Consider the following 15,269-nt stretch of genomic DNA (forward strand, 5'->3'; position numbering starts at 1 on the left):
ATCATGCAGGCTAAAGGATGTGAAGGTGTCAGTACGTGAGGCTGGTTTAACTGGGAAACAAGTGATAGTTTCCTGATCCACACCTCATAAAGTATTGCTCTGATGCACAAAGGAATACTGGAAGTTGACACAACAGGAGGGAAATCAAGTTTCTCTGTAATTGTCTTAATGGCTACTAATGGCAAAGATGTGAAAGTCCAACAGGCTCAAAGAAATATATGAGAAAGGAGCCTGAAACATTCAGCTGGGAACAGCCTTTCATCCTTGTGCTGAATAAGGAGAAAAGCGAGCCGCACCAGATCCTCTGCAAATACCAACAAAAATTAAGGCTATTTAAAGGATCCTTCTGGACAGTCACAAGCATCTAACATCTTGATTTTCTACACTGGATTTTAAAAAGCAATTCTTCCAAGCAGAAGCAGATCTGAAGAACTGCAAAAAATATTTCAAGCAGGACTAAGCTTGAAATGATGGATTTTTGCCTGTGCCATGTCCCAGCAATATCTGAAGACCTAATACTAAGGGTATTATACGTTATAATGCACACTGATGGTTTTGTATAAACTAATCTGTTTACAAGTGATAACTTCTGATAAGCTTAAGGATTAAGAATGAGTCATAGCAATGCAGTTTGTCCCAAAATAATTGATTTCCCTCACAAGAAATGTATACAGAGATAGGAAGGTGCCTTGGCCACACAAGCAGAATGACAGAAAAGACTTGATGGATGAGCCCAATTTTAAGGTGATTTGGATGCTGAGGTTAAGTTTCCTGGCATAAAACAAACAAACACAACAAAACAAACAAACAAAAACAACCGCCAAACCAAGCCAAAACAAAATACAGTAAAAGCACCCTGTAAATATTAAAAAAAAATAGAATATGAACTGTAACAGAATTGCACAATGGTGGAGGTTGCAAGACACTTCTAGAGGTTGTCTGGTTCAAACGCCCCTCACTCAAAACAAACAGGTAATTCCAATTTATATTCTTCTTTCCGCTGGTCAGGAATCAAAAGTTAGACGTGCACATTGGCTCAGTCCTCAAGACACTTCTGATCCTGACCCCTCTGCCCAGTTCCTGCAATCTCCCCCATTAACCTGGTGGTTTGTGGGTCACAGAATCATAGAATCATAGAATCATTGAGCTGGAAGGGACCTCAATGTCCACCTGTCCCACCCCGTGCAGTGGGCAGGGCTGTCACCCAGCAGCTCAGGCAGCCCAGGCCCCATCCAACCTGGCCTTGAGCCTCCAGGGATGGGGCACCCACAGCTCTCTGTGCCAGCGCTTCACCACCCTCTGAGTAGAGAATTTCTTCCTAACATCTGACCAAAAATCCCTCTTTTAGTTTAAAGCCATTCCCCCTTGTCCTATCACTGTCTGCCCATTCAAGAAGTCCAAAAAGTTGTTTTCCCCCCCCCTTGCTTATGAGCTCCTTTCAAGTACTGGGACGACGTTCTTCATCTCTGGGCCACCTCATCTGTATAGTCCTTGAACAGCCAGAGCAACACAAAGCTGATGAACCAGACCACTCAAACCTGCAATACTTTCACACATCCCCTTTCCCAGACAGGTGTGTCCCTAGCAAGTGTCTGGGACTGTGATCTCTCATGCACCAGAAAATCTAAGCTTGAAGGGTCTTTATTTCCATTAACTCTCATCTGGGGGAGATTCACATGATGAAGTAGCTGAAGCAACCAAAACCACTTCAGTCATAGGATGGTGACAAGCTGCAAATCACAGATCTCTATAAGAAGAGGGGTTTTGCTGAATATTTTTCTGTGAAAATGTATTTTTCTAGAAAGAAAGCAACAGGAAAAAGAGAACGGAAGGAAGGAAAAAGAGGCAATGAAGCATCAGATTGAGCTATACCAACAGCAGGACTTGAGAAACATGGAAGAGCAAAGGGAAGTGTGTACATGCTTATGTAGTCTTGAGGTAACTTCTGACAGAAAAAGACCTGGAATTCATGTCAGAAGCTAAATATTCTTTTTAAAAGAATCTTGTGCTAGGTAAACAGAACTCAATGCACACATTTTAAATAAACAGCTGCACCACATTTTTCAGTTATGATCAATACAGTCAACTTTTTTTTTTTTTCATACTAGAAGCAGCCCACAGGGCTGTGAGCTCTTCCTAGATACTTCTAGATAAAAAGTGATAGCATAACTTTAAGGATGCGTCATTAATAACCAGCTACCAGAAACCCTGAGGCTGCAGGCAGACCCTGCTCTGCCGAGGGCTGTACAAACACAGCAGAGGTGGCCCAGAAGAGCTTAAATCTGCACACACAATAGTCAGAATGAATTTTCTACCTCTGGTTCAAATATTCCTCAGCTAAACTCTTAAATCATCCTGTCTCCAATAATGCAACATGAACAGTACCTCTCTCTACTTGGTGCCTGCATCTTCAAAACATCAGTGGGCAGTTTTCACATTGTCCTAGGTTTCAGCCCTTAGTCATCTCTCTGCTACATGATAAATACATCGCTCTTTTTTATCTGTTTTCATGAGTCAACCTCTCCAGTCTCTTCTTCATTCCCCCTTCTCTGAGCTTCCAACAGTATTTTTCCGTACTGGAGCATCCTAAGCAGTTTTGCATTCTGCGATCAAATTAAGGTTTCCCTTCCTTGTATCAGAAATCAGCTGGGCTTTGTAAAATGGTCTAATGCTTGCAGTGTGGGTGGGATCCAGGCATCTGAGGCTTCAAATATTGGCTCAGCCACTGAGTTGCCTCAAACAGGGAAATTCATATACTCTGGGGCTCAGGATATTGAACTAGATGATCTTAGAGGTCTTTTCCGACCTTTATGATTCTATGATATCTCCACCTTGATAGAGCACAGGGCAAGTTTAAGTGCCTGCTTAAACCACTCTCGTTGTCTGTTTCTTTGCTTCCTGAGATTGTATTTGTGGCTAAAATTTCCCTTGGCTGCAAAATTCCCTGATGTAGTTAGCATCTCTGCTGTGGGACAATCTCTTATTTTTTGTAATCTTGGCAGACAAGTGGGGTCAATCATGGCCACATTTAGACCAGCAGCACAGATTTGAAGCACAGATGTACATCTGTCCTTTAACTCAACATGCAATAGAACTATCAGCCAGCAATGCAGATGCAAGGCCATGGGTACACTGAACACCCTCTCAAGCCTGCTCTGTACATCACAAGATAGACATAGCTTCTGTTTCCCAGCTATAAAATGAGGGCATACCATCCTTCTCCATCTCACAAGTCTGTCGTTACGATAAAGTGCACTGCTGACTCAGAGATGCCTGCAAACTATTGGCGTGAAAAGCAGAACTGTCATCACACGTGCTATCTATGCCTTGACTTATCTATCACTTCTTGCTGTCAGAGTAAAGGAAAGGTTCAAGTCATACGAGCCCCCAAAATGACTGGAGGTGGGAGGTAGTGCCTTCTTGTGCAGTTAGACAGGCATCCCTTAATTAAGCTGGAAAGGCTAGCAAGCTGATGGATTTGAATTGAGATGCTAGTGAAGTGCCTGTGACATCCCGAGAGAGCACATTAAATTAACCAAATAGACTAAGGATTCAGTAAGCTAATGAAGAGAGAAATGAGAGAGATGAGGAAGATGGAAGAGGCAAGGGTGAAGGAGAGAGAAGCAGATGGAGAGAAAAGACAGAGAGAAAAAGAAAAATGGAGGGATAAAAGTGAGAAGGGAGAACGAAAAAAAGAGAGACTGAAAGAAACTGGGAAGAAAATACTCGGAGACAGTGAAAGTGATTAGGTGCAGGGATAGGCAGGAAAAGATCCTGCTATGTCCTCAGGTACAAATTACTCAGTCTCTGCCTCTAGCAGATTTTGCTGCTGTTTGACCAGACATTAACCCCAAGCATGACCCTCTGTACCCCAACCTACCTGCTCGTGGTGCTCGATGCCCATGCTGATAGTGTTCACAAGGATCGCGATCATGATCCCACGGTTGAAGTACTTGCTGTCCACGATCCCTCGAAGCTTCACCCTAACTTCCCGCCACATGTCACTACAGAGCTTCATCCTCCCACCTTCTTCCACCTCTTCTTCCTCTTTCTCCAGCGCTGAGGCACTCTGGTCACCTCTGCAGCCTTCTCCCTCTGCTTCACTGTCTCCTCCACCTTCCTGGTCTGAGTCAGCGCTGTCCAGGACAGACAGCCTTCGGGATGTGTCATGTTCCTCCCTATGGCATCGGGGGCAGTTGGTGAGATCAGAGGTTGCTGTCACAGCAATGGGCTGGACCAAGCCTTGAGGAGGGCAGTCAAGAGGGTTGTGCTGTTGGCAAATTCCTGGGGAGATAAATGATTGCGCTTAAAGGAGAAAGCTTTGTTCCCTCCAAAAAAATGCATCCAAGCTGGGTACTTTTTTGGCTTCTAGTTATTTAGACTCTGTAACTGGGCTTTTTAGCTGTAAGGATGACTAAACACTGGCAAATCATCTCAAGGGCAGAAATAAAAGCCACTGCCGCTGGGTGCTTTACACTGACTGGCTTTGTCACCAGAAGGCATGGTACTGCTCATCTGCCAGTGATTAGGCTCAGTGGGGGTTCATGAGGAAGAACTGTTTTGTCTGATGCAGGAATCATAGCTAGAGATTTAGACATTTGAATTAAGTGGGAACTGAGGGAAAAATGATCAAGAGGGCTGCAATTGGCCTAAACAGTTGCAAGTGGTGTCCAATAATCCAGATGCTGAACTCAACTCTCTAAGTGAGGGACACTATGTTAGCAAAGTATCTCAAGAAGCCAGAAAAACTAACATGAGAACGGTTCCTCCTGATAGTCAGTGTACTCTGAATGAGAACAATTTGATGACTTCAGTGAGAAAACCAAGTTCCTCAAACCTCCAGTTGTGCCTGGAAGATCAAACAGACACTGGAGGGATTAATCAATTAATTCATTAACTGCAGAAACCTTCTTCCTAGCAAGTAAAGAAAATGAAAGACTGAGCATGCAAGACTAGTTGAAGGAAAATCCATCTTTTCGCTTGTTAACTGAGAGAATTTCTTACGATAGGTATCAGCAGGCAGTTAATACTAACTCTATAATACCATTTTTACAGTCACTTTTCAGGCCAGGAATCCAATTTAAATGGTATCTCATGTCTAATTTTACACAACAGGATGTGCTCCCATCAAGAGAAATTGTCTCTATTGCCCTAGCACATCAAACTGACTTCAGTAATGCTCTTCTCCCTGGGCTCAGGGGACACTATTGCAATTCTACTCCCTTTACTTTTTACCTGTAAACTCACTTTTGGAGGAGAGCTCTGGGAGACATGCTGTGTCACTCAGCACAATCCTTAGTCACACTCCTTCATACTCCCTAATACATCTCTCTCCCCGGCTGTGATCATTCTGCTACCAGACCTGGAGCCCTTTCTAAGCCTCAGTCAGTGCCTTCAATATTGTCCATTATGGTTTCAGGTCTGAGTTTCCAGCATTTCTGATTGATCATCTCTGTTTCCATTCCCACTCTTGCTGGTCACTCCTGCCTTACTGGTCTGGTGCACTACCCATGACCTCAAGCTCATTTATCAGTATTAATTCTAACTCTTTGCTTTGTGGACCAAACTCCTTTGGAAATATAACACATGGAGATGCTCCCAGTTACGCACCCATTTCCACTATTGACATTTTCAGATTTACCCGTGCAATCCTTACTGTAGTGCCTGTGTTTTTTCCTGTTGGCACCTCGCTGGGCATCACTCGGCTCCACGTGGCCCTGGCGCCGGCTCTGTATGCTGTTGTACAGCCCAAGGGTGCGGCGTTTGGCTTTGCGCATGATGTGGCAGACATACTGGAAGATCTCCTCGTAGCAGTCTCCGGGCTCCATGTAGCTGGCGACGGTGCTGGAGGAAAGGTACCGGGCCCGCTGCTCCTGCATAAGCTGGTGCTCCCGCTGCTTGGTTTCTGAGAACTGTGTGGCGATGACCACCAGGCACAGATTGATCATGAAGAAGGAGCCCACCTAGGAGCAATGGAGAAAGAGGGACAGGTAATGTTGGTGTGAAGAACATGTGGGAGGAGGAAAGAAGGGAGAGGCGAGGAAGGAGAACAGGAACAAGAGCTAACACCAGTCTGTTATAGAGATGGGATTTCAGAGGGAGCCAGGACTGGCTGAGCTTGGTCTTGAGAGCTCCCTCAGTGTCACTTCCATGCAGAATTTAGACCTCTGAACTGAAATTCAGCGAACAGAAGCCCAATTTTTGGCTCTTTTGATGGGCTTTAGGAACTTTCACAAGTTGCTTAGAACTTACCTACAATGCATTTGATGAAAATTGGGCTTTTTCTTTCCCTCTCTTTTGTGTTAAACAGAACGTGGGAGATGGAGGATTGTATTGGTTTGCTTTCTCCTCTGCTTACTTTTTTACTACTGGAAAAATCATGTGTTGTTGTTTATTGCTTTGAGCTCTTGGAAGACACGTCAGTGTTCTCAGGGAATTTTATTTATTTCTGTTATTTACACTTTAATTCACTATACAGAGAGATTAACTTTGCTGAAATGAATGAGCTCTTGAAACCAGACAAGTTTGGAAAAACTAATGATTTTGATAAGGACACCAAACAATCTGTCAAAACAATACTTCTGATTCTTCTGTTACCAGGCATGTATTTTATATTATTTTGTCTTCCAGACCTTATCAGTTTTCCATTTAATGTACAAAAACAACCACAGCCCACTCTCCAGTTTCTCAGAAATAAAAAGCCCAAGATCTTGTTCTCCCCATGAAAGCCAAAAGTCTACCAGGCTTATTTTATACATTGGCAAGTTCCCCTTTAGCTTTCTTTGCCTCAGTTTTCCTAGCTGATAAACTGAGACAGTTCTTGGTGCTGAGAGATCTGGAAGTGAATATCTCTCTCTCCATGTATTATGAAATTATAGATTAACTCCCACTAGGAAATCTTTCCACTGCACTCAAATGTGATGATGCTATGATTGGTGGCCATTCCCTGCAGAGCTGTAAGTAGTATGGCATTGAGAAAATGTAGGGTGTAATTTCTGAACAAAGATCACACACCTGCATTGCTCTGATATGGGCCTTGTGGGGCAACTCCTAGGAGGAAAGGCAGCTCCACCTTGGGATTTCTGCATTCTCTGGATCAGCGGGTTTCTCTTCTAAGGGGTGTCTTTGCACTGTGCTTCTCCTGCATGACTTGCCCAGGACCCAGTTTCATCTCCATGTCTCTCCTTTCCAAGCATATAGCTCGGACTCAGGGCTGGACCCAGTCCTGCCTCTATCTTTTGACATGTGCCCTCCTTCATACAACCCTTCCAGCGAAGGGGAAAGGACAAGAAAGTTGGGTGATACAAAGATCCAAACTCTCAGGCATGGAAAAAGTGGTGTGTTTTGTTTTTTCCTGAAAGCACCCCAGCAAATTTTACCAATCCAAGAAGCCTTCCCCTCAGTGTATAGCCTTTGCCACTCTACCCACAAACCTGTCCCTTTGGACATCTTTTTCTCTTGCACACAGGTGCCTAGCAGCTCCAGCCAGAGGCTCAATACCTTGGCTCTTCGTATTTCAAAGAGGAGACATCTCTGCTAGTATCTGAATAAACCTTTCAAACATGAAGCCCTTACAACCAGATTCAGAATAAGGACAATAAATCATTTCAAAATAATGGCCTTTTTTTTATTCTCCTCCTCTCAACACCTTCAAAGCTGTTCTAATTCTGTTCCTCTTCATCACTGAGCCCTTCTCAGTGATGAAGCTTATTTTCCCTTCAGCTTCAGAACATGGCCTTGAAAAGGAAGACAACACCTCATTCTGATCCCTTCTCTTTCCCCCATGGATTCCTGTAGTCCATGATCTCTTGCCTGTTTTCACTGATGAGACTATAACTGGGAATGTGAATCCTCCTCCATTGTGCTCTCCTGCCCTCTTCTCCCTCAGCACTACATGACCCTCTCACAAGCTTCTCTCTTCTGTTATCTCCTCAGGCTTGCTCTGAGTGAAGTAGGGTTGGTTTGGGAGTTGGATGCTCGCTATGCATTTCTGAAATGCAAATTGTGACACTCCTGGTCACAATTTTGCATCTTCTTTGAGTCTTCCAGCACCTCCAGAAAAAAAACCAGCCGATTAAAGCTTGCAACATCTTCTCTCTAGGTGACAAGCAGAGAAGGCAAGTGCAACAAGATGACCTCAGCAGGGTCATGATGTAAGCCTGAGGTCGAATCCTGAGAGGAGTTCAGGTTTATATCACCAAGTCCTGTCCTCTCAGGAACTGTTTATTGTGATCTCCCACTGACAACAGGAAAGGGGAGGAGTGGGATGACTGGTTATAACAACGAGCCCCCATTCCTTGAACCTCTTAGCAAGAAACATCAGACACAAAGCAATAGAGCTTGCTTCATCCTTAAGATGACAAGCCAAGTCCACAAACTAATGTTCTGCTGAGCTTGACTCTCTCTCCAATTTAGCAAAGGGCAGGAAAGGTCCCAGATGGATTGTAATTGAGTGATCCATCTCAGCTAGCTGAGCAAAGAGATCACTAGTGTCTGATGTGGAGTCAGACAAAGTGTCTGACAGAACCAGAAGGGGACCACTGATTCAAAGCCCCACACAGTCATCTGGTTCAGCCCTGACACCAAGTCATACGTTGATTGAGCTGATCTTGGCTTTGTTCAGAGCAAGGCTTGATCCCTGTCTCTGCAGTATTTAATAAGAATTGACTGGTGCTAAAGATGCTAACTTACTTGCCCATTATTTTTATTGCTTATTGCTGAATAATTAGGTTGTCTTCTGAAGCCCACACATGTAAGCATTTAAGGAGGTCTGAGTATCCCTATGTGGATGAGAACCTAAGAAGAAGAGCCGGTAGTTCAGAAGCAATGCTAGTGGGCAAGTAATGGAGCAGTGACAAACAGAAAGCTTGTCTTCAAGGATGAAGACTGAAACGGATCATTGACTCAAGAAGGGAAAGTAAGCCTTCCTTGATGTCACCTCCCTGGTCTCCAGCAAAACCAGGGAGCTATTTCCTGAATACACAAATGTATTTACCAGATTGCTCTACAAGGCCCTTCTGAGTGCCAGGGTCAGCTGGTGCTCTTCTCTTCAGGGACTACATCAATGCAGGAGCCCTAGAAAATGATGTGAATACACCCAGGTGGTGGAGCTTTCTTCCTGTCTGATGTGCTTAACAGGTAGTGCCCTTATGCAGATGTTAGAAGGTGTATCTGTGAGGAAGGCAGAAGTCACCAATGAAAGCATAGCTCTAAGGAGGAGGCTGAGGAGATCTGGCCTCAGAAGAATGAGTTTGAGCCAAGGCTAAGCTGCATGTGGGAAAGCAAAGAGTCAAGACTTGAACTATGGCTGCCAGAGCAATCCTGTTTAGAGAGCAAGGCCTTTCAACTGTGGAGAAGGAGGGCAGGATGAAGACCACAAGGACTGTGCTTCAAAAGACTTGAAGAGGGAATGTCATTGCTATAAGACAGCTTGGAGGAGAAATGACACCAGGAGAAAGCAAGTTCACATTGTGGTTTTGCTAAGTGCTGCAACAGTATATGGGAAATATGGCATTACATGTGAAATAAAAGTAACAGAAATGCTAAATCTTTTCTTGGTGTAACTCCACCTAAGACGAAGGAAATATCCTACCTAAAGCTCCAATGTTCTGAGTGGTCCCCTTCTGAAGTTCTTGTGCTCTTGTGTTTGATGGAAATAAACCTACATGGCTTCTGCAAATGAGGAGGGCGTGTCTAGAAATGTCAATGACACTCCACAGTAAAATCTCAGGTGGAGTGTTTAATTGAGGGTTTTCAGCTGCCTGCAAATTCAGAGACAAAGTTTGAGTCACTGGAAATACACATGAGGTGAGCCAACACTAAAGGATACTCCTGTTTCCAATCCAAAAATATGCCATCAGAATTTATGTAATTTGGAGGTGGGGCCAGAGGGCACAGTTTTTGAAACTGGCCATCAGGAAATGGACATGCTCATCTCAAAGGTCAAACACTGGCTCTGGGAGAGATGGCATGTGAGGCTGGGAGTGAATTCTGCGCTGAACTACATGTTACAGAAATATAGGTCCTAAATATTAGTTGTGTAGTTGGAGATCTGAAGAAACTATAAGGGAAATAATGGTTTTCTGGATTCACAAAAAGCAGAGGATGTTTGGTTTGGCTCAGGGAAGAGAGCTGGAGAGAGCTCCCCACCCATCCTGTGCAATCATGTTTCTAGATTGTCCTCACTGGGACTCTCCAGACTCAAAGCAAAAGCAGCATTCTTCAAGGCATATTTCACCCTTGCTGTCCTGGCTCATGCTTCAACCCAAGGGAACAGGTGACCTTTCTGTTGTTCTCTTGTCTTTTCCTTGTGATAGTAGAAGATCAGGAGGTGGGGAGAAACAGGGGATACCACGAAGATTCAGCTTTTTCATAAAGCCTTCAACCTCAGTGGACCAGCAGATTTCTTCTTGTGCTGCTCCCCATACATCCAGTCTACAGAATTTCTCCCAGAAACTACTAAGGTTTGTTTGCTCTCAAATAATGACATATCAGTCTGAATTTAAACTAGATCCTAAGCCACGTAAGTCTGCTAATGTTATTGGGCAACTGCTCTAAAGATCTGTTTCTAGGAGATCATGACTATGTAGGACAAATAGTAGATGAAGAGAGCATCTAAGCCAGGTCCATTCAACAGTCCGTCCAAGAGCATGTAGGCTTTGGGGATGCACACTGAGGTCTTTAGTGGTGAAGTGACCTAGAACTGAACTGTGTTCACCATGTACATTTTAAACTTCCCACAATACATCCTGAGTTCTTCCTTTCTACTTTTAACTTTGGTCCCCATATAGGAAATTTAAAAGTGAAAAGTGCAAGTCTTCATAAATACGGGAAATTCTTCCTTGTTAGAAACATGGCATTTCTCCCAGGGAAATCTATTTACATGCGGGAAGAGGCCTGAGGAAGGGAAAAGGCAATGGCATCATGTTTGTCAGCTCTCCTTCCATGCACAAACAACAAATCTCCTTACAATAAAACAGCCATCTTCACCCTTCACATGTATAAATCCACAATGCTCACAAACTGCTTATGAAGTTCTCATCACTGATACACTGCTCTCCTTCCATCTCCTTCAGCCACAAATGATCTCACACAGCTAGTTTATGTTGGACTGATGTCACTTTGGGAGCAGCAGCTCCTTCTTGTTCATAGTGAGGAAGTAATTCAGCATGACAGACCCCAAACCTGACAAAATCTGAATTTGAGACCCTGAATCTGAAGAATCCAGGTGCTGCCAGAAGCCATAAAACAGGAATGACTCAAGCGCTTCAAATACACAAAAGAAAAAGTGGGAATAAAGATGAAGAAATGGTTTTCTCTACTTTTGGGTCCACTGTTTTGAGAGGAGATGTGTGGATGAGCACATTATCCTACACTGGTATTGATTTTCAATCCTGAGTATATTTCTTTGAGTGAATAGGAAGAATCTGGGTCACAAGTACATGATCCTGCCATAGAATCTTGGTGAGAAACCTCAAGCTGGATTCCTGAGGTTCCAAGAAGAAATCCAGATAGCCAGTATCTGTGTTGACCTAATGCCTGACTTTTGTAGGCTCTTAGCTTGCAATGCTGAGACACAGCAAGTCTTATACTTACAATTATCAGCAAGATAAAGTAGATAAAATTGTAGAATGAATGGGCATCCATCACATAGTACATGATCTCCACCCACCCTTCCAGTGTGATCACCTGCAAAATCAAGAAACAAAAAGAGAATCAGGAAGGAAGTGGGCATCCAGAGTTCTTTTCTCAGTATACACAGGCAGATACTGGCAAGGCTGTTGTATTCCAAGGAAGGTGAGAAACAAAAAGTCCTTTCAAGGAGGCCAAATTTCCATTCCAAGAAATCAGCGTGGTACTGCTTGGTGACACTGGCATACTGTCAAAGCCTGTGAGATCATGCTAGTCCACAGCAGGAATATTTCATTAAAATAGTTCATTTCCCTGGATCACAGCAGGGGAAAACCCACAGCAAGTTTTTGTGTCCCTTGTACTGGACACTGCGTACAGCAGGTGGAAAAGAAAAAAGGCAAGGATTTTAGCTCCCATCTGCAATGAGTGCTGGTAATTAAAGAAAAAAAAAAAAAACTCCTTTGCTACAGTGATCTGTATTGAAAACAGGTACACATCAGCCTGAAAGGCATAGCCCATTTCAGTGCCTGGAACAGTTCTATATCCCTACCTGTCTTCAGAAACACTTTGTGGTGAGCACTTGTTCTCACTTGCCAAAATAGTTGCAATGCCCCTTTCTCTCTGCAGCTGCATTACACCCTGTAGAAACCACCATGGGAACAAAGAAAGACTGGGCTGTAAAAAAAAAAAATAGCTTGAGCTTTGTTAGGAAGGTCTTACCTGAAATATCACAATCCAGGCATACCCAATGTTGTCAAAATTGATGGCACCCTTGTGCGGATTGGCATTGCCTGTACGGCACACGTTATAGTACTGGTTCCAGTTGACACACATGCCACTGACGTTGAACTCTTGCCGGACTGAGTTGTAGTAATAATAATCATCTTTGTCCAGACAACACTCGTGGCCCCGTTCCTTCAGAGGTGGGATCTCATGACAGCCCATGATTCCATTGTCTCCTGACAGTGAGCAGATAAAGGGCATCTCATCATCTTCCTCGGGCTGATAATACGGGGGCAGGACAATGTCACCTTGTCTGTAAAAATTTTTAAAAAGTCATAAACTTACTGTAGCAGATATTTTCTCACCAGTGATATTGGTGGAACTGGGAGCTGCGATTCTGACATAGGAACAGTAGCGAGTAAAGGATTTCCAGGTTTACTTCCTCAAGAAAATAGAAGGACAGAGCTCCTGGAAACCAGGGATTTTCCAGGGGTGAGTCCTCCATTTTCAGAGCTCTGTCCTCCACCAGACCACCCCACCCCAAATTACAAAATCTGCTTGCATGGAAATGAAGAGAAGTTGAAATGCAGGCATTTGCATTCTGATCACTCTCCCCACTAGCATCAAAGCTAAATCAGATGCAATGATATTAAGGACGTTCATGGGGCTTTAACATAGTGTGCTTGTGTATGTAACCACTGATGGACATGTTTTATAACATTTGGCTCTGAACCTTCTGTATTTCCAGCAAAGTTAAATAAAAAATCCAGTTCATGCATAATTAAGATTGCACAGCTATGCCTTAAAATCAGGAATTGCAGAGCTGAAGTTGACTTAATCTTAACTTTGACTCCTCCTTGACAGTTGGCATTATTGGTATAATGTTTAATGAGAAGTTCATGTGTTTTTTTCCAAATAATGCAGGCACCTTCCAAATGCTTGAATAATTAAAATCATCTATGCTTGCCTAGCTGGAGATGAGATGATGAGGATATGAAAGATGGAGATTTAAATTTTTCCATTAATCTCTATCTGGTGCACTTGCATTCCTTGCAGTGGTACAATACGCAGCCTTCACACTGCATGAATGCAGACTTTTTCACTGCGTATCATTGGAAGGGGACAGGTGTTGATGACAAAGAAGAGAGAAGAGGTCTCCCATTCTGAGCTAACTGGGACTAAACCACAAACTTCTGTCATTACACATCCACATCACTTGTGAACTGGCTGCCTGCAGACTTTGCTTCTCGAGTAATGGTCAGCCAAAGATTATTCAGTATCTGTCACTTTGCAGCCCGTAGCTCCAATCCATTTCTCAGTTACATCGACTCTGCTTGGATTTAATTACACTCATTAAAGTGGTACCACTCTGATTTACATAAAGGCCAATCATCCTAAACATTCCTTTCTCCCAGAGGAATATAAAAACACTGTAAATGCCTGCTTTAAGCAGCTCCTACTCCCCACCCCCATTGCTGTTCCACAGATCATGTTTTTGCACTGATTTTTTTTCCCCAATTTGAGATGGTCTAAAGCTTCATAACTATTTAATCCGTTTAAACTGATCTACAGCTTTTTTTAAAGCAGTCTAAAATGATCAAGAGTCTGGAATTAGTATGTGGTTTTAAGAAAACATTTTAAAGCCTGCAAGTCAACAGGAGGAGCTGTGTTCTGCTGAGGGATACCTCTCCCAGCAGATCTCCATCCTCTTCCATGGCTCTTCCCAATGGGAAGTCTACTGCTTTTCCAGTGATTTCCCCCACCTCCCTCCAGAGCATCTGGAGGTGAAGCACTATGTCCAAACAGTGACCTCAGCTCCAACCCAGAGGTGCCAAAGGTGTCCCTGGAGGCATTGGACAGCAGTACAGCTTTCTGTAAGATTGTTTGTCTTATGAAGAGGAGAAGGACAGCACAGCCTGTGTTCCTGAATATCAGCTATTTCTGGGATAAGGAGCATGTCTCTTCATAGCTGGAAGAGGCAATTTTGTTGACTTTTGCCTAGCCGAATCCCAGTGTGCCAAGGCATCTATGCACTGTGAAGATGAGCTAAAACCAGATGCTTCTGCCCTCCCTTCCTCTCCAATCACACTGCAAGACACAGCCAATGTTCTGCACTCTACCACCCTCTGTCTGTTTGGAGAAAGCAGTTTGCAGAGAGCCAGACAGCAGAAGCAGAGAGAGAAGGGAAGAAGAAAGAGAAACATCTTTGGGAGAAAAAAAGGGGACATCATCTCTCAGGCACTCACATTGTGAAGTTCTCCTCCATGAAGCAGCGGTTGCGGAGCAGCCCAGCCCACAGCTGCACCCCAATGATACCGAAGATGAAGAAGACAAAGAAGCAGAGCAGGAGGACGTTCCCCAGCATGGGCAAGGTGTCCAGGAGCAAATTCACAAGGATGCGCATGCCTGCGGGTGGAAGAGAACCAGAAGGAGCAAGTGTACGGCGGAGGGAGAGGGAGAAGAGGAAGGAAAGAGTAGGGAAGCAAGGAAAAATTTAGGAGACAAAAAAAAAAAAACTACATAAATACAAAAGCAGAGTGTTGGAAATTAATTACTGCCCAAGTTGGGCTAGATTTATGATCATTGCCCTTTCTTGTCCAAACCCCTGCTGATAGGCAGCCAGCAGAGCTGCTGAGATGCCGTGATCTCTTAACCCTAGGCCTCCATCTGCAACACTGAGAAGAAAAGGGAATGAGACATTCAGCATCATCAGCCACATAATTGATATTTCCCCCTCCCCTTTTCTCTGCAGAAAGGCAATGGAGTGAAAACACTGTCCCAAACGTGGACAGCAGCTCAGTGACCCCATTCTCAGAGTGTGATGACTGCATTGTGTAACCTGTGAGAATTGTGCTGGCCTAAGGCCAGCCTGCCCGGTGAGATGGACTTCTACAGCACACAGACTGGAATAAACT

General features: G+C 43.9%; 1 protein-coding gene across 2 annotated transcripts in view; it reads right to left on the bottom strand.

Annotated features, from left to right (window-relative positions):
* CACNA1I (calcium voltage-gated channel subunit alpha1 I) overlaps positions 1-15,269 on the bottom strand; it is a 151,131-nt gene that overhangs the window by 37,433 nt on the left and 98,429 nt on the right. For both annotated transcript variants that reach the window (XM_031554341.2, XM_085226112.1), the window contains exons 5-9: positions 14,601-14,760; positions 12,352-12,667; positions 11,596-11,688; positions 5,657-5,963; positions 3,881-4,284 (exon numbers count right to left, since the gene is read on the bottom strand). In XM_031554341.2, coding sequence (XP_031410201.2) covers positions 3,881-4,284; positions 5,657-5,963; positions 11,596-11,688; positions 12,352-12,667; positions 14,601-14,760 — 1,280 coding nt within the window. The remainder of the gene's footprint in view (positions 1-3,880; positions 4,285-5,656; positions 5,964-11,595; positions 11,689-12,351; positions 12,668-14,600; positions 14,761-15,269) is intronic.

The sequence above is a fragment of the Meleagris gallopavo genome, chromosome 1, assembly GCF_905368555.1.
Source record: "Meleagris gallopavo chromosome 1, MGAL_WU_HG_1.1, whole genome shotgun sequence".
NCBI classification, from domain to species: domain Eukaryota; kingdom Metazoa; phylum Chordata; class Aves; order Galliformes; family Phasianidae; genus Meleagris; species Meleagris gallopavo.